The sequence below is a fragment of the Cariama cristata genome, unplaced genomic scaffold (genome assembly GCF_000690535.1).
Source record: "Cariama cristata isolate BGI_N322 unplaced genomic scaffold, ASM69053v1 scaffold6153, whole genome shotgun sequence".
Lineage (NCBI taxonomy): Eukaryota > Metazoa > Chordata > Aves > Cariamiformes > Cariamidae > Cariama > Cariama cristata.
The window spans coordinates 21,925-39,865 of record NW_009608830.1 but is presented as its reverse complement, the minus strand read 5'-3'; the positions used below and the strand labels follow the sequence as shown (position 1 = coordinate 39,865).

Below are 17,941 nucleotides of genomic sequence, written 5' to 3'. Positions count from 1 at the left end.
AGCTTTCTTAGAACATCTTTTAAAGTATTTGTATAATCAAATGTTAACCTCCTATACTGTAACATTAGTTTTGCTATGCTGTTGGGATTTCATGGTACTTTGTATATTCTTTGTTCTTTATATCGTACATAATTTGATTTTTGTTTCCATTTAAAAGACTTTGGGCATTAAATGTAATAACGCTTCTGTTTGAAGAGCAGCTAGAATGGTGTTTCCCTAACAGAAGGGAGGAATATTGCACCTTTGTTTCCTAATGAACACTTGCTTTTTGGCTGTTGGAAAATTAAAGAGGAACCCAAGGGAAGTGCAGCAGTAGCAGCAGAAATTTCTGAAAAGGAAAGGAGCAAGGCTGAAACTACGTGCATCCTAAAATGGAGGATATGTATTTCATTAAGGAATTAATTTGATTATTATCCAAATCAAATCAACTGAAGAGGAGGAAGGTTTTGAGAGCAACAATGTGAAAGTCAAGGAGTTTGTGTGAGCAGTAGTTGCCTGTTACTGTATTTCATAGTGATTCTTAGGGGGCAAGTATCATTCTCAATATGACTTTCCATCAGTTAAACTAGGTTTTTTTAAACTGAGCTTTTATAGTTCTACAGATAATAGTAGGTGTGACTTATCAGTGTCCTGAAAATCCCATTTGTATGTATTATTTAGTGTTGTAATGGCTTATTGTAAATGAAGGCATATGATATTACTAAGTCAAATATATCTGTTATAGTTGCTTCCAATACCATTTTACGTTCGCAATTTGATCCTGCTTCTTCAAGAAAGTGTTAGCAGGTTTTTTACTGTTCTACCATCACAAAATTCCAGTAATGAAGATACTGATTCCTTTTCGTTACTTAACCTAAGTCCCTTGTTACCCAAACATGATATTAGCTCTTCATAAAAACACTTACCATTGAACTTTCTGATATATCTAACGGCAGGCATATACAACCCTTTGCATTTGTGTTCTTCCAAAGTCTGATTAGGAGAGGAATTACTTGAAGTATTTGCAGTCCTGCATGGAAAGTAAACACAGTTTTAAGGGGAGAGTGCTACAACCTGTGGCATGATTGAATCTGTTTCATGAAAATAGAAATCTTGCCTCCCCATGTGCAGATTTCACCAATAATGACTCCTGTCTTGTAAGTTCCTGAAACGGCAGTATTCCCCAATTTCATTATTTGATGCATAAGTTCAAGACATGTGAAATTTGGTCTAAATATGTCTTATATTGAGCCTTATTTCTAGAAATTTTGACAACTTGCTCAGTCATTAACTTCACATTGTCACGTCTAAAATTCCGTTTCATTGTGTATATAAATTATTTAGTAATTGAAAGGCTGGATTTAGAGGGAATTTGCATTTAAATTTCTTTTTCGGATTGTATATAGACATGCTTAATAAATTTGTATTTATAGAATTAATTTTCCTTGTGTCAGAATACAAGCTGTGCTTTTTAATGAAACAAATGCTATGTAAGGTTCTTGTCAAGTTATGCAAGGTTAGAAAATAAGTCACGCAAATGCAGCAATACTGACAAAGAAAAAGGAATTCAGCCGTTCAATTTCTTTAAATTGATGTGTTTTAAATACCCTTTTTTGTTTTTACAAGCAGAAATGACCGAGCCCAATCAACATAATATGCAGAGTTAAGTGGACTGACGTTTTGAGAATGCAAATGATAGAATTGTATAGATGATATAATTCATTTTCTTCTTGCTTGTATTGTTTATACTAACTGGTACCTATGCAGTGGTGCCAGCGATTATACGCGGCTGTTTATATACAGATTGCTTAAAAGATTGTAATTCTGGTTGATTTCAAGAGAACTTAAATTTCCAGTTACAGTCCTTTAAATACCAGCTCAGCAGCCCTGTTGAGCACATGCTCAAATTCATTCCTGACTCAGCAGATCGCTGAAGTATGTGCTTAAGCGAAAAACGTTTTTAAAGACCTTTCTCAGGACTAATAAATTAACTGGCTAAAGCGTGCTTTAGTTAAGACTCAGAGATTCATAAGGAATAAATAAACCTCGTCACCCTGCCCTCTCCCCTTTTAAGGCCTTGAGCCTTTTAACTTAAGCACGTGCTGTGGCTCTTCTGCAATAGGACTGAATTTGGCCGTGCCCTTAGCAGCGCTGTTGAACTGAGGCCTTAAATACTTTATCCAGAAATCTGAGGTGATGTGAAACCCTTTTGTGTTGGTGGCATCTGTAAAAATTCTATCATGTGTACTAGGAAACTTGGTATTTTAATGGATGCCAGGTGGTCTCAAAGGTGTAAAATACATTTGTAAAATGTGGGTACAGAATATGAGACTTTAACAACAGTGTTCATATTAATAATATAAAGACAAACAAGGTTTTAAAAATATTATTCTCCTCCTTAGTTCTGTTTTTGTTTGTGTCATGTTTTGGTTTTTTGTATTTCTATTGCTAGTGGTGTGGACATCTAGAGAAATTATCATATATACGTATATGTATGAAGGGGTGTATAGAGCCAGATATTCATTTATTCTTTGCTGGGAAGGTTAGTGTCTTACGGATGCAGTGAAAATTAGGCTCCTTAATTTTGCATGTCTAGCAGTAAAGTAAAAGCAGTGTTTAATAATTGCAGGTCTGGGTAATGTGGTTTGGTGTTCATACCTTCACTCAGGTGGAGCCAGAGAAGCTGAAGACACTAACAGAAGGTCTAGAAGCTTACAACCGAGCCAGAAAAAGGAACAGAAAGTAAGTAAATGCTCATTTATTTACTAGTGAAATGAAATAATTAAATTCTTTTGCTTCCTAAGACTCTCATTTTGGGGAGCTTAGCAGATCGGCCAAACTGAAGAGTTAATTTTCTGAATTCCTTGTGTTGGTTAGGATAATCATCCGAGATCTTTGATATCTGCATTTTTATTGCATCTTCTGATATTTACAGTAGCCTTTGTAAAATGTCAGCCTACTTGTTTGAGCTTTCATGTGTAGGATTTCTAATTTACGGCAAAAAAACTTATTACATCAAAACTATTCTGACCAAATACGCTTTTTAACAAGATCTGCCCTTCTTATCTCTTCCCTCTCCCTCTGGCAGCTGCTGCTGCAGGCAGAGCACAGGTTTATTCAGATAAATTCAGTTTATTTCCCATTACTGAATTTCAGAATTTGTGAAGTCTGGCTGTGTTTAACCAGACGAGGGGCTCGGTGCAGAGCTTTCCTTACACTCTGTGTCAGACACGTATCAACTCTTTGGTTTTATCTTGCCTTTTATCTTTTATTTACAAATATACAGGGATAGAAAGATGGTGAAACAATAAGTATTAGGACGTGAAGCATCAGCCTAGACAAAAAGAGGAAAATGGTTGACTTTAGGAGAAAAAAAAATCTGGACAGCTATAAAAGAATAGAAAAGTAGAAATTGTACTGTGATTGGATTTGTTCTAGGATGCTGTTGCTTATTTACTGTTACAGTGAAAATACATTACTTTTTGTGAGAATTTAAAGTCAGCTTGCAATACCTTAGCACAATAAACATAGGCTTAAAGGAGTTAAATAATTATTTATCTTCAGCTCCTTGTAAGGTGTAAGCTTTTCTTTTAAAATGTTACGTGGCTTAAGAGAAATATTTTTTATGCCAATGAGACAATGTTGGTCGTTGTTTTTTTCCAAGATCATCCTCAAAATATCCTACTGGAGTTTAAGGGTGTGTGGTGAGAACACAGGAGGGCTTTTGGCAACTCCCCAGTTATTTGCTCATGTCCCCGAAGCGAAATACGTGACTCAAGTAAGGTGACACCAGGAGCAAATTTAAAGAGGTGTTAAAGTTGAAACAAACAGTGCAATGTAAGAAAAACTCCCATCTTCTGATGTGCATTTGTATATTTAGCAGACTGCAGGGATTGTCTGCAATTCCACTGAATCCGGCGGCCTGGGGGTTTTTTGTGGCGTGTCTGGTTCTGCCCCATTGCTCGCTCAGAAGGAAACGGGAGGTATCAAATATCCCAACCCTTCTGGGGCACGTGGTTGCCCCTTTCGTAGGGTTGCTTTACAGCCCTTAGGTTTTTTTCTCCATTTTTCCACTTGTACTTATTTCCTAGTTCAAATCTTTTGCTATTTCTTCATGGCCCCTTCCTCTTTTTCCTGTGTACCGTCGTAAATTTATCTGAAAAAGTTACTAATCTCCTTATGGTCTTCTTTCTGGTATATGTCTCTCTAGTATCTTGTTACACACAGGTCCAGATTTTTTTAAAACATTTAGCATTAGATATAATTGCTACATGTAGAATACTCCTATTTCTGTTTCCTATCTGGAGAAGTACTCAGCACTTAAGCATATCATGTACTGGCATCAAGTTGAACACTTCTACGGTAAAGAAACATAGATAAAGAAACCCAAGATAAATTTATTTTGAGAGACCACGGACTAGCATCACATAGGTCCAATGTGTTGAGCAGAGCGAGGTTAGCATCCAGGTCCTCAAAATGACATTCAGATGCCTGAACGCCATAAATTATTCTCCGTGTTCCTACAGTTCTTGTCTTGGCCCTAGTGTATTTTCCAATTTTTTCCTTCACTGCCCAGTCTTGACTCAGTCTCCAATAATACATATTGATATTATATATTAAATATAAAATTATTAAAACTAAATTAAAGATGAAAAACGGCTGCAAAGCTAAAACCTGTATTGTAATAGACATGTAATAGGATGTAATTCAAGTTGCACCTTAAATCCAGTATTTGGCAATTGTAAATCTTAATCTAACCTTAAGTATTAGCTTTTTAAATGGCAATGATTTGCGTATTCAGTTTCTTAGGTTTCTAAACAAGACACCGGAAAAAAAAGTCATTGTAGCACATTTCATCAGCATAGTCGGATGTGTTAGCTCTGTTGCACAGAGCTTTGTAACTTCAACTAATGTTATGATCTGAAGCATTTTCTGTAACAAAAAAGTGTTTTGCTTGGGGATATCTCAGAGGCATGGTGTGACTCCTAAACTGTCATGTTTATTCTGGGAGTTGTAGGAAAATGCGCTCCAGTACAAACCGCGGAGCCATCCCAACCTTTCTCAGTTCCATCTCATCTCAACCGTTTCGTTCTTACTTGAGCGATGTCCCTTCTTGCTTTTAGCAGGCCATGATGCAGCAGCCAGAAGACTATCTGCTGGAGGCCCAGTCTTCCCTTATCAAAGCCTCGTCTGATCCAATCTTTCTTCTTCCCAAGCTCCGTAGTTACCTGTATTCCTCTGTTCACTAGCGTTCTCCTGTCCCACTGTATGCAAAGCATCTTCCAAGGATCATCCCCCAGTGCTGTTGTCTCCTTCTCCTGTGGTTTCTGTTCCTCTGTGTGTTATTTCCCACACCAGGCTTCTCTTCTGTCAGGAATGTGCCATTTACCATCCTTACCATTACCCTCTCTACCATCCATACTGAGTTATTTTGAAATGAACTTTGAGCGGTGGCTTCTTAGAGTTGACCAGTTAGGTGTCTGATGTCCCTCCTGTTGGATGTGTGCCATGTTCAAAGTTGAAGAGGACTCCACAAAGGGAAGAACTAATGCATCTCTTCCTCCACCTTTCTGACTTCCAGCTCCAGTCAGTCTCCATCCTGACACTGTCTTAAGTTTCTCTGTCTTCTCTAGGTGTGAGTCTAGTAGCACCTTGCCCCATACCGTTAGAGTCAAGCAAGGTGGGTACGCCCAAGACGTCCCTATTATCGCTGCAGGAGCTGCCCAGAGGCAGCAATTGCAGGTGAGGTCTGGAGTCTGTCCACTCTGGGAGGGAACTTCAACTCGAAACACGCTCAGGCTTCACGTTGATGATACCATTTGGTAAAATTTTAATGGGCCCTAGTAAGGAGGAGGAGGATTAGAAGAGCGCTTCTGACAAAAAGGTTGTCCTCCCTCCCCGGGGGAAGGAAATCAAATCCTCCTCCCAAGCTGTTGGCCATGAGAGGTTTTCTAAGAGATGATGTGCTGCTTTTTAATGAGAGGAACAAACTCTTGCTAGAATCTTTTAAGTGTAATTAGACAAAAATTGTGATGTTTACAGGGTGGTTTGCATCACTAGAGACCTGATGCATATGTTCATCTGATGCCGAATTCCCCGGTTTGTAGCTGCAGTGTTTTGTCTGCAGTGAAGGGATATTTCAGTGACGGGCACTTCTGAAACTTTGATTTGCTCAGGGGCAGATCGTCATCTTCACAGCGAAATGAACATTAACAACAGTGTCTTAAGACTGCAATTCAAATGATCATTTGTATTTTAAATACTTTCAAATGGCTGTTTTGACTAATAGCAATAATTTCATAGATACTGTAATGGGAGTGAGTTGCTGATAGAGCGTAATGTTGATTAATTTTACATCACATATAGGTAACATGACATCTGAAGTATGCTTCTAGATGACATGCAAGTCAGCAACGTTCTCAGTTATTAAGATATTTGCATTATAAATGGAGACTTATTACTTTTATAGGGAGTTACTTTGCGACTGAACAATATTGTGTTCATCATTTATAATATCTAAGGGTGCCTTCGTTTGCCCAAGTTGCATAACTTGAACTTGTTTTTGCAAGCAGTCCACCTCAAACAGTTCAACAACCCAAGTGGACACGTCAGGCTTTGTACGCAAGTCTTTATTTCAGTTTATCTTACCGTTTCTTTGGTGGATTTAAACTACAACAGGATACATAATTATACAGTTGTGCAGATTTACCATCATTTTAACTAATTCATTCAAAGCCTTAATTAAACTTGTGCAACTTCGCATGTGGATGAAGTCCTATTATACTTCATTTTTGTGCGGTCAGGTCAGTAAGGTTTCCAGCTTTTTTTATTTTTTGTGCAATTCATGCCCTGGTATAGCTCAGATGACCAATGCAAAATGGTGTTAGGGAATATCTTACTGGAATAATGAATAATAGACCCTCTGATCTCCTGTCTTTGATCTCCCAGCTGTACTGATGGGTATGAAAATCATGTTGCTGAACGAGGGGGATGGAATTACTGTACAGCAACTCTGGTCGCGTAGTTCATCTTGTCAGTCTTTTCCCAATGATTTTAGTTGCTATAAATCTTTTAAGTCCCAGGGAAGAATGTCCCAGCTTGCTTTATTAAAAGGAAAGGGTTTTTTTAGAAAGTGTCTCCTTCTGTGAGGGACGGTCCTAGTGACCTGACCCTCCATGCCAGCCTGGGACAAGGTGTTCTGCTACCTGTTTCTGCCATAATCTTCCCTCGTGATGCAGATGGCTCTCGTCCTCCTCCCCTCATTTCTGCGTCTCCAAAGCAGGGATAACAGAACTTTTTTACTTCCTGGGGGTATTGCGATGGATGCTTCTAACACGGTCTCTCATCTCCAGGATGATCTCTCTCCCATCTCTTATTGAGCCATTGGTCTTCACGTTCATTGCTCTTCTAAATGTGCCCATTCAGTTGAAGTCATGAATGAACCAGCCCAGCTGAATATGTATATATATACAAATATATATTTACACACACATACATACCTGCTTTATAGCACAGATCCTCAACACGCTGTCAACAAACGATAGTAACTTGTGCTCAAGTACGATTTGCTAGCTTGAAACTCTTGAGGTATGAACACGGAGCCACGGAATTATGACCTGTCGTGCAGAGCGTGATGGTCAAATGGGAAACTTCTTTAGAGAAGACGTAGATGTAAATCAAAAATGTCACTGTAAAATTAGATGTGTATGGAGGTGCCCAATGACTTGGGGTAACACTTGGTTTGGAAGAAGAACGTCTTCACCCTAGCTTTACCATAGCCCTTGGTGTACTGTCGTTCCAGGGCAAAATTAGGAACATCTTAGAGGATTAATACGCCTTATTTTCCTCTAGCTATTCAAAGTTAGAAGCAATATTTAACTTTGAGCTTTGTGCTTTGGGTAAGAGGAAGACTTTGCAGATCACGCACTGATTTTTCCAGAAGACAGCAGTGTACGTATTTAATCCTTCACAAAAGTATTGCTGAAATGTGACCACATTTACAAAGTAAATGCAGCATGTAACATGGAGTGGGAAGCAGGCAGAGGTGAGGCCTAGGGCTGTAGTAAGCTTGAAGTCTTTAAGAAAGTCCGGAGTAGCGGGAGTACTCCTCTTCTGCTCCTGATCGAAACCCAGGAGAATCTGGCCCTTTGCTAACGATTTAGAAAAAAGATTGCACAAAATGCTATGGTACCATGACGTACTCTTGGTTTTTATTCATGGAAGTAATCCATCTTTTGGATATTGTAACTAACCATACAACTCATTCCAGTGCTGGCTTTATTTTTTGTTCTGTAATTACAACACAAGCCTTTAGTTTGCATAATATTGTATATGGGGCTGATCTCGCTTTTTGTGCTATAGCAACTGGGGGGCTCTACAGTTCATAGAATATGTCCAATGAGTTAATGTGTTTATTATTAATTTTGTTAAGTTTTTTTCTGTTACTGAGAATTACTGATGGCATTAATTTTTTCTTCTAGAAGTGGAAAGCTAAATAACCATTTAGAAGCTGCTATACACGAGGCCATGAGTGAACTAGACAAAATGTCTGGGAATGTAAGTTTCTTTGCACGTTAGCAGTAATCTCCTTTTTCTGTGTTTCTGCATGTGTGTCAGTTGAAGAGTGGGAGTGTTGGTTTGGGTTGCTTTCTACCAGAAATTTTGTTTCCATTTTCTTAATGTGGAATTTTCAACATTTCTCCTGCATTAAAGACTGTTAGCAAATGTCTAATCATTCTGAAAAGTGGGAAAAGTTGTAGAATTTTAGTTGCATCGCCAATTATGTTATTTTTAACAGAGAGAGATTCCTGGACGTACTTTTACACATGCAGCCTGATAATATTTGGATCAGTTCCAGTGCCGCTCATATTCCGTGGGTTTTCTCTGACTAGCGACACAAAATCAGGCTCAGTTGTTTTTCAGTTTGAGTAGCAAGATATTGAAACCACATTTAAAAGCAGCGTTCTTTTGAATGTAAAACTCTTTGAATAACGTTTTCCTCGTGTGAAATGAAAGATATTGTCATGAAAGGTAAATTAAAAAAAAAAAAAAACAAAAAACTATTCCTAATATAAAATCTTAACAGTGTTCTTTTCCACACTAATTACACTGTTAATGTGTAAGCCCAGGATCTTTCTAATACAAAATTTGGTTTATATCATGTACTCATCTTCATATTTAAGACACGGCTGTAATTTCATTGAAGCACACTTAGAAACGCAAAGAAGTCTATCACAGGACATGTTACCTCCCATATCCTATCATTGGTAATTATTCAAATTATTAGTTATAAAACATTTGAATACAGAAAAAAGTCTTTTCCCTGATATTCAGTGCTCAGTACTGAAGATGCCTGCACATGTGCATATTTAGAAGTAGTAGTAAAACTTCAAGGGAGCTTCTGGAGTATATAAAAGGAAATGTATAGAGAACTGCAGACTTCGAGCTGATTTCAGAACCACAAAAAAATGTTAAATAAATTATTTAGTAGCTTTTAATAGCTGCCATAAGTAATAACAAAAGCAAATCTTTTCTTTAAACTGCTGAATCTTACAAAATGAGATTGAGGTTTGATTTAAAACGAGGTGTGTTTTCCTCTTGTCTTTGGAAGGAAAAGGAAAGCAGGATCTGATTGTCAGTCTGTTACAAAGAAATACGGGAGTTGTGTTTGGCACATGCATCTTCTCTGTCGGTTACACCACCGCGTATATGTTTGGACCGGACTGTTCTGCTGATACCTTTTTTTTTTTTTCATTTATAAATCCGGTAATACTAAAAACTGTATGCTATATGCATTTAACTATGATATAAGCTGGCTCAGGGGAACCTGCTGTAATTGGATTCGCTGATCTGGTGGTTTCATAATGCAGACAAGCTGCTGTACCAGCCTGCGTGTCATTCCCTAGCCTTGATTTATATTTTAATTATCTGGTCACAAAATTGGTGATTTATTTCCATAAAGATTATGATTCCTAGAAACACAGGGAATCAACGGTTCTCTTTTTAGTGACTTGCATTTTTTTTCAGCTACTACTGTTCAGACATCCATTACATTTTAACTGAAAAGCATGTGCAAACAAAATAATTGGCTCAAAGAATTTTTTTCTACTGGTAAAAGCCAATAAATACGTGGTAAATGTTAGCAGTCTGAAGGAATTCAGAATTTCTTTGACCCAAGGAAATAAGTGAGCACATTGCTGAAGGGTTTGTTACTGTTGCCTGACTGCTGTTGGGAAGCCGCAAACGGCTTTTCCCCGAACAGGAGCTCGCTCCCGCCGACAGATGGTAGTGATATTCCACGCCAGGCACCGCCGCCTGCCGCCACCCCGCCTCTTCCACTTAGGTTGTCGTGTTCACTGAGCGCTCGGTGATGAAAACCTGTTTCACACTCAAATTAATCCAGCAGTTGGCTCGAAATTGAAGATTTCCTTTTAAAAATTCAATGAAGACAGAGGTTGCTATTAATAATGCTACTGCAGACCCGAATTTGACTTCTCTTATTTTTCCCTGTTAGCGATATTTTCTCACCACCTCCTTCCTACTTTGTGGCTCTTGTCCCAGTGATGTATAAAGGTTTGTCTCCGACAATTTGACATAATTGCAGTTTTGGGTTCGGTTCCCAATTACACAGTTGCGCAATTATTGTAGCCGGTACCTTTCTGGTACAGGTTGCGGCATCAACCTTTTTCTGCCCGGTGCCTTGAACGTTCTTGAAGCTCCTTTTAATTCGGGCTTCCGCGTAGACATGAAATCGTAAGGGCCGTTTCGTAACGGCACCCCAAGCAATCCTGTAGCTCGTTTATTACTGGCTGGTTACTTTGCCCAATATGCTTTGCTAACTTCTAAATATACTTATTTTTAGGTCCACCAAATCCCACAGGGAGACAGACAAGTGAAGCCTCCAAAACCCAAGAGGAGGAAGATCTCTAGATAACATTGAATGTCTTTGTTACTGGTCCAGTACTTATCACAATGAACGTGCACATGAGTCTATATGTAGGTATTGATATAGACGTGGTTATATCAATATTTATATGAAGACAGATAGTTACCATCGCAGGGTGCTACGCGGATTAGTGGTACAATATTTTTGCTGATTAGGAGGGATAGCGGTTGCTGGATAAGCCAATCAGAAATCTCGAAGGGTTGCAGTAACAATGTCAGATGATTACTGAAATTTTTTTCTATAATACTAAAATTGTGATTATAAGAAATAGTCCAAATGTTTCTGAGAAATTTTCATTGTGTATATAGATAATACAGAATTTCATGGTGATATCGGAAATGTAAATATTGTACAATATTGTCATGTACAAGCGTACCTAATGCACACTTTATCTTTTATTGTACAAAAAATAGTGTACAAAATTCTTTGGTTTCTATTGAGTACACATACAAGAGACTACCAGTGTAAAGTGATAAATAAAAATACAGCCTAAATGCTTTTATATGATAATGTAAAAGATGCTGTTTTTGTATTTAACAGCAGAGAGAAGGCATGATTATGTAATACCTTAATTATGACATACACTTCACGCCACTGAGTGTTCATTGATACTGTCTGTTTGGAATGAACCTTGCCTGGAAGTACTGTACTCCATTTCAGGTCTCTGTAGGAGAGTGCAACCTTGCAGATTCCTTAACGGGATGTGGGATCACAGCTCTAATTAATAATTCAAAGGCTGCAACTATCGGTTGCGATTTTATTTACTTAGCTTTTAAAGTAGAATGCTGTAGATTTTGTTAAAAAGAAAAAAAAAAAGGTAGATGGACTATTTTAGTCAACCGTTTCTGTAGTTAAAGTTTCATAGCCACCTGATAAACTAAACAGTTTATATCCCCCGTAACGTTGACCCCTCAAAACCCCTAGATTTATTAGCTTAAATTATCTAATGTCATTAACCATCGTGTTTACTTTTAAGGGGGCAGAGGCCCTGCTTTAATAATGTGATCGGTATTGATTACGGTTTGGTTTTGCAGTAGAATGAAAGGGCATGCTCCGCAGCGTTTGTAAAAGTAATTCCAGTATCCATCTCGCAGTATTAAAACAGAAAATTAAGGGTGGCTTACAAAACTATTAGCGACAGTAATTTTTATCAGTATTATGTAACATATCAGATTTATTTTATTTAAAAAGAATTATTTATACCATTAACAGATTCTTATATATATTAATGTGGCTGAAATGCGCAGGTTAAATCTATTAACCAAATTATTTATGTTATATTAAGTGAGAAATGTGAAAAATATGTAGAAAAAATTAATACACTACAGATTTAAAAGTCTAAAGCTATGAGCCATTATAAAATTAACGAACGAAAGTGTAGCACAACATTATTTCCATTTTATTTCACTTTTCTTTTTAATACGGATGGTGGTGATGGTGATGGAAGCAATGACATCCGCTGTCGTCAAGGCTTCCCGAAATAACTCTCAGTTCACCATTCCCGGTCCCGGGGCGGAGTCCGTAACCCCTACCTCTTCATCCGGGACCACCGCTTACCTCAGATTTCCTTTTCCCCCTCACCCCAGCCCCAAATTCCCAAACCTCCCTCTCTCGCTAAGGACTGGCAGCGATCAGCATCCTGGGAAGCTGGCGGTATCGCCGCTCTCCAGAAAACCCGGCACTCGGCGCCAGGATCACAAGTCATTGCTCCTCTTCCCATCCGCCTTGCCCACCTCCCAAACTCCTCTCTCTGAAGGACGTGAGCGAGACCAGCCGTCCCCGAGGACGACGGCACCCGGCGGCTTTCCCAGCCTGGGCTCTGGCGTGCCGGAGCAGGCAGCACTACCTCTGGGCTCGCCCCCGGGCTTCCTCCTGGCTGGCAAAACAGCTCCCGCTCCTCCTTCCCCCCAGCCCGAGGGATCGCAATAGCTACACTGGCTACAGGGGCCTGGAGGCAGGAGCCCTTCCTTCCGCGGGGTAGGTTCATTTCTCTTTTCTGTAACGCCACCGTCCTCCATGCAAGCTCATGTGAAGTGATTGCTGTTATTAATTTTTAAAAAAATTTTTTTTTATTATTTTTTGGGGTGTAGTTTAGCTCACATTTTTCTGTTCCGAGTTGACGTGTTCGTTTAAAGAGTCGGTGTTGTCCGTTTTCCACGCCAGCCCGCTTTCCTGCTGTCCGTCCCCACCCGCCTGGGTTTTAATTCATCACTCCGTGCGTGCGTGTGTGCGTGTGCGAGCGCCTGTCTCAATTTAGTTTCTTTCGCCCTTTGCTTTTCTGTCCTAGAACTGAGTTTGTATTGACCGACCCTTCTTTTGGCTTTTTAACTACTTAGGTTTGTACTTTCTCACCAATGTATACTTTACATCAGTAGACCATGTAAAGTATTTTTGTGCACTTGATTTCATTGGTTAATAATGGCATTGATGTGGGTGCTAGGAGTAGTTTGTTTCAGTCCATACCAATTTTTATTTTTTTTTTTTCTCTTTTAGAGTTTTTATGGTTTCATGTAAGCAGTTAATGTAAATATTGTGAGCATTACAGGTCATGCAGTGTTGTAACATTTTAAAAAATGTTGCACCTACTTTACGATTAAAAAACTGGTCACTCATACTTGAATTTTGCCCATAGAGCCATTTCTTTCTCTTTGCATTAAAGCATAATATACTTTTTTGATGGAGGCCCAACCCTTCTTTCTACCTTATTATTTTTTGTTTAATAAATCTCTATTTTTTCTAATAGAAGACTTAAAAATGAAAATTTAAAAAATACTTTTTGCCTACTTTCTAATTTAAGAGAGAATTCCTATATTTAAAAGGTGAAGAAAAAGAAAAAAGAAAAAAAAAAAAACCACCCTCCATTGTGGAAAGTGGAACACCACTTTATTTGTCATTAATATGGCACAATCACACGAAACTGAACTGGCTGAGTAAAGCGAGCCCACGACGTCAATCAGTATCTCGGTAGATTAGGGAACTATGTGATTCTTTGAGGATGTAAAGTGTTACATATTCTTGTCTATTTATTTATTTATTTATTATGCTTTCTTTTGCTAAGTGGGTGACAATGTGGTTGAGTCATTCAGATGACATTCAAATTAAAGGAAATATTCCTCTTTCTATTATGGTGCATTTTGTGAACACCATAAAAAAATATTTTCGTTTCTTTCAATGGATTTTCTTCATATTTTCACTTCTGACAGAAAACGTTTGGCTGGTATCAGCTGCAAAAATAATATCCACATAGTTTAAAAAAAAAAATCCAAAAAAAACCCCCCAAAACAAACCAAAACAACCCACCTCTGATGTCCCAGGTCTGTTATCCTCACAGTCTAAGGTTTTAGGGGTTAAAACGAACTTAAAGGTATTTCCTAAATCAGCTTTGCAGAAGGTTTACAAGGATTGCGATCTCCTTTTGGAGTCCCGGAGTTTGCTGGTGTGGAGCTGTTAGAGGGCTCGCGGTGGACTGAGTTACCTTAGGACTGCTACCTTTCTTAGCTACAGTTTGTATTTTGCTATGTAGGGTTGTAATGTGAGAATTCCAGAAGAGCAGTAGCATAAAAGTGCTTTTCTATTTTTTAAAAAAACCCATTCTAGTCTTACTAAGAATTAGAGATTTTTTTAATATCAGTTTTGTAATTTTTGATAAAGTTGTCAATATTATGATTAAATCACCAGAAAAAAAAGTTCCTGTGATGTTCTCTTCGGGGCAGGGACTATGTCTTCCGATGTACTTGTCAGATGCCACGAGGGGATGCCTGGTCTTAAATGGGGCCACAGGCACCGCTATCGAATTGAATAGCAACCGACAACGTTGAGGTTGATTTAAATGCATAAAAGGCAAGAGAATTCACAGTTAAGACTGCAAAGCCGATTACCTGGCCTTAGTTCGCCTGCTGCCTCCTCCGCCAAGGTAACGTCATCGGGTGCGACGTCCAACGGGTAAGTTGAGGAAGCCGGTGGCTGTTGAAGGTTTTGCTCACGCAACCCAGGACCTTCTCATCTGAGTCCAAACAGATCCGCTCCGGTAACACAGCCCCCGGTCCCCTCCCTCTCTCTGCTGTTTTTACCGTTGCTAACTGAACAACTCAACCTTCAGGATTCCCCCCCCTCCAAAAAAATACCATCAACCCCATGGTTCAAGCACATTACTGATTTACAAAATCCCAAGCACATAAACAGATCATCTAGTTCCAGATTCACAGCAAGCACGGTTCACACTGGTGTCCGATCCACTCTAGAAAAACATTTTGAGACTTCCAAAAGAAAAAAGTTCTACCAAAAAAAAAAAAAAAAATAATGTCTCTACCCCCAGGAGAGGAGCCCGGGGGTTTCCTGGGGTCCCTGGGAGCCCGCAGGCCACCGCACGGAGCGTCGCTGACGTCCGGAGCTGGTTATCGCGCGCTTGGACGCGGCAGGAGCCGAGGGGGGCTGTAAGAGAAGGGGTCCTGCGCTCACCTACGGCCCGCGCTGTGGCTCGAGTGCAGGGGTCACACCGGGGGCTGGGTTTGTTTTGCGGTCATAAACGCTGCCCGGGCACGTCTCCCCCAGAAAGTCCTGCCAGCCCCCTGCCACCCCGCGTTGCAAGCCGTTATTTAAACTGGAATGGTAATACAATATACGTACTTTGCATTTGAAAGCTAAGCGGCGGGAAGTCAGGCCTCCGTGGTTCAATTCTCTCTGCCAGGTTTTACAATTTTTTTATTGGCTGTGAAGGCTGAAAAGAAATTGTTGTTGTTGCTTTAAAAAAAGAAAAATAATCAAAGATTTGATTTGAAATATCCCCTGCAAAAGCACATTGAGGAGAGATTTCATCGCTCACGTTTTTACCTGCTGTGAGATAATTATTTGTAATTGAGTGCCATCCCAACAGCAGATAAGGGCTTAGGATTTAGGGTAGAATAAAAAAAAATCTATATATAGAACAGTTCTTTCTGGAAATTTCTATTTTGGAAAAGAGGTGGGAAGTGGGAAGGGTTTTGCCGTGCTTACCCTGGCCGAAACGGTGTGGAGAAGGCAGAGTGAGAACATCCCCACGTGTTCCTCCGTACGAACCCCACGGAAGCGTTAGCGTAGGTTGCCCCGAGTTGAAGCGAAAACCGTGCACGTCGCGATATCAGCCGGCGTTTTAAAATTACGGGGAGAAATGGACACCCGTGAGCGAGCAGGCGAGGTCTGAGCCGCAGCGTGAGTCTGGCTTTGAACGGTGCGAAACCAGTTACAGTTTGGGGTGGGAGAGCAGAGTCTGTTACAGCCGCGTCCGCATCCCGGTCCGGTGGTGCAGAAGGTTTGCAGGTAAGTCCTCCTGCGGGCCGTAATACCTAATAACTGTTACTTAAACAGGTTTATAAATAAAAGAGACTGTACAGATAAGGGAAAATAAGCATTCTCGCCCTGAGGGAATGTCAAGGTACCGAAATAAAGGCTGCAGTGCAAAATACCCAACCGAATAGTATCCTGAAAATAGGGAAGAATAAATGCTTTCAGTGGAAAAAAGAGATGTAACTTCTACTCAGGTGACTGCTGCTTCGCGAGTGCCTGTGGGAACGTGGGCAGGGGGGCGGTGCAGGGCCTGTGCTACGAGGAACCGCCAGCTTTTCAGAGGGAAAACGGGAGAACAGGCATTTTTTTAATCCTACTTCAGAAGTTTCTATCTCATCAAATCACAATCATTTTAGGCGTTTTTGAAAGAGAAGCAATTCTCAATTTTCGATAGAAATACCTCTCGTTTTCGGTTCCAGGAAAATAATTTCTTGCTCCTCTTGCTGATTTTTCTCTAGGAAGAGAAAAGTCTTAAAAATAACAAAAAGTATTGGGGTTTGCCATCATCTGTCCTCAATTGTGCGAGCTGCTCTCTGCTTCTGAGAAAAAAAAAGTGAAGATTTATCCCTGAAAAATAACGGAAAATATATTTCTTATTCTGTTCTGTTCTATTCAATCCTATCCGATCCTATTCTATCCTATTTTTGCTTTGTTTAATTGTGACCGAAAGGAGAACCTGTAGTTCCCCGACTTGGTCTCGTACATCTTAAGCGTTTCATCAACCAAAATGACGAACGGGAGAACTTGTAATTCTTCCTCCCAGTCTGGCTGCAGAAAGACATCCAAAAAGCCAACCCAACAGAGCGCAGTTATTTTCCTGGCCCCAAAGGCGTCATCCCGGTACTCAAACCCAGATATCCCGGCGGCACGCCTGCTGCGTTGCCCGGTTAACTGTGTGCCGGGCGTCTCAAGCTTGCTATTCATTTCTTCAGATATTCAAAAATTTATTTTACAAAAAAATGAAGTTAATATAAATTATGAAACATGAGGCTTTTGGCGTTTCAGATAAGGTCATGACAGCCTTTGTGTTAATTTGCTTTTTGAGGGAAGTTATTGTACCTTACGAGCCAGGTATTGACGGCCGCCTCACACACTCTTGATTGGCAGGAACCTCCGAAATTAGTGATGCAGCAAGGAGCATCACTGCCATCTTCCCCTACTCCAGTTATTAAACATGAGATTTTTACATTCCCATCCCACAGTCCTGGGGCTGTGTTGGCATGCTCTGCAAGAATTTTTTTTGCAAAATAAAGCCTGATCGTATGTGTGATATTTTAAGTGGAAGATGAACTAAAAGCAGGATAAACTATGCAGAATAGAAAAGAGAGTTTTAAATTAAAAAAAAAAAAAATAAAAAAAAAAAAAGAAAAACAAACTTGTTGAAAGACTTCTTAGATACCCATGATTTGAGTTTATGGATGTTGGTTCATCAAGTGAAGTCTTCAGGGTACAATGCAGAACAGTGCACTGTCTCCAGGTGAGGGAACCAAGCTTGTCCACTGGTGAAGCAATAGTTTAAATTAATTAAAAAATGACGGGTTTAGGCCGTTCCACATGTGCTACAGTAGTGAAATGAATTTGTGCTCTGCTATTTGATCCATTACTGCGACTAAATAAACCAAGCGACTTCTCCCTGAGGAAAAGGCAGGCAAGGGACGGAGAGGGGAGCAGAGCCCGCGGGTCCCCACCAGCACC

General features: G+C 39.7%; 1 protein-coding gene across 1 annotated transcript in view; it reads left to right on the top strand.

The window, feature by feature from the left end:
* The window catches only part of MBD5 (methyl-CpG binding domain protein 5), a 45,797-nt gene extending 34,371 nt beyond the window's left edge, over positions 1-11,426 (top strand). The window contains 3 exon segments of the mRNA XM_009697298.1: positions 2,648-2,721; positions 8,460-8,535; positions 10,841-11,426. Coding sequence (XP_009695600.1) covers positions 2,648-2,721; positions 8,460-8,535; positions 10,841-10,912 — 222 coding nt within the window. The 3' untranslated portion in view covers positions 10,913-11,426.
* The last annotated feature ends 6,515 nt before the right edge of the window (positions 11,427-17,941 follow it).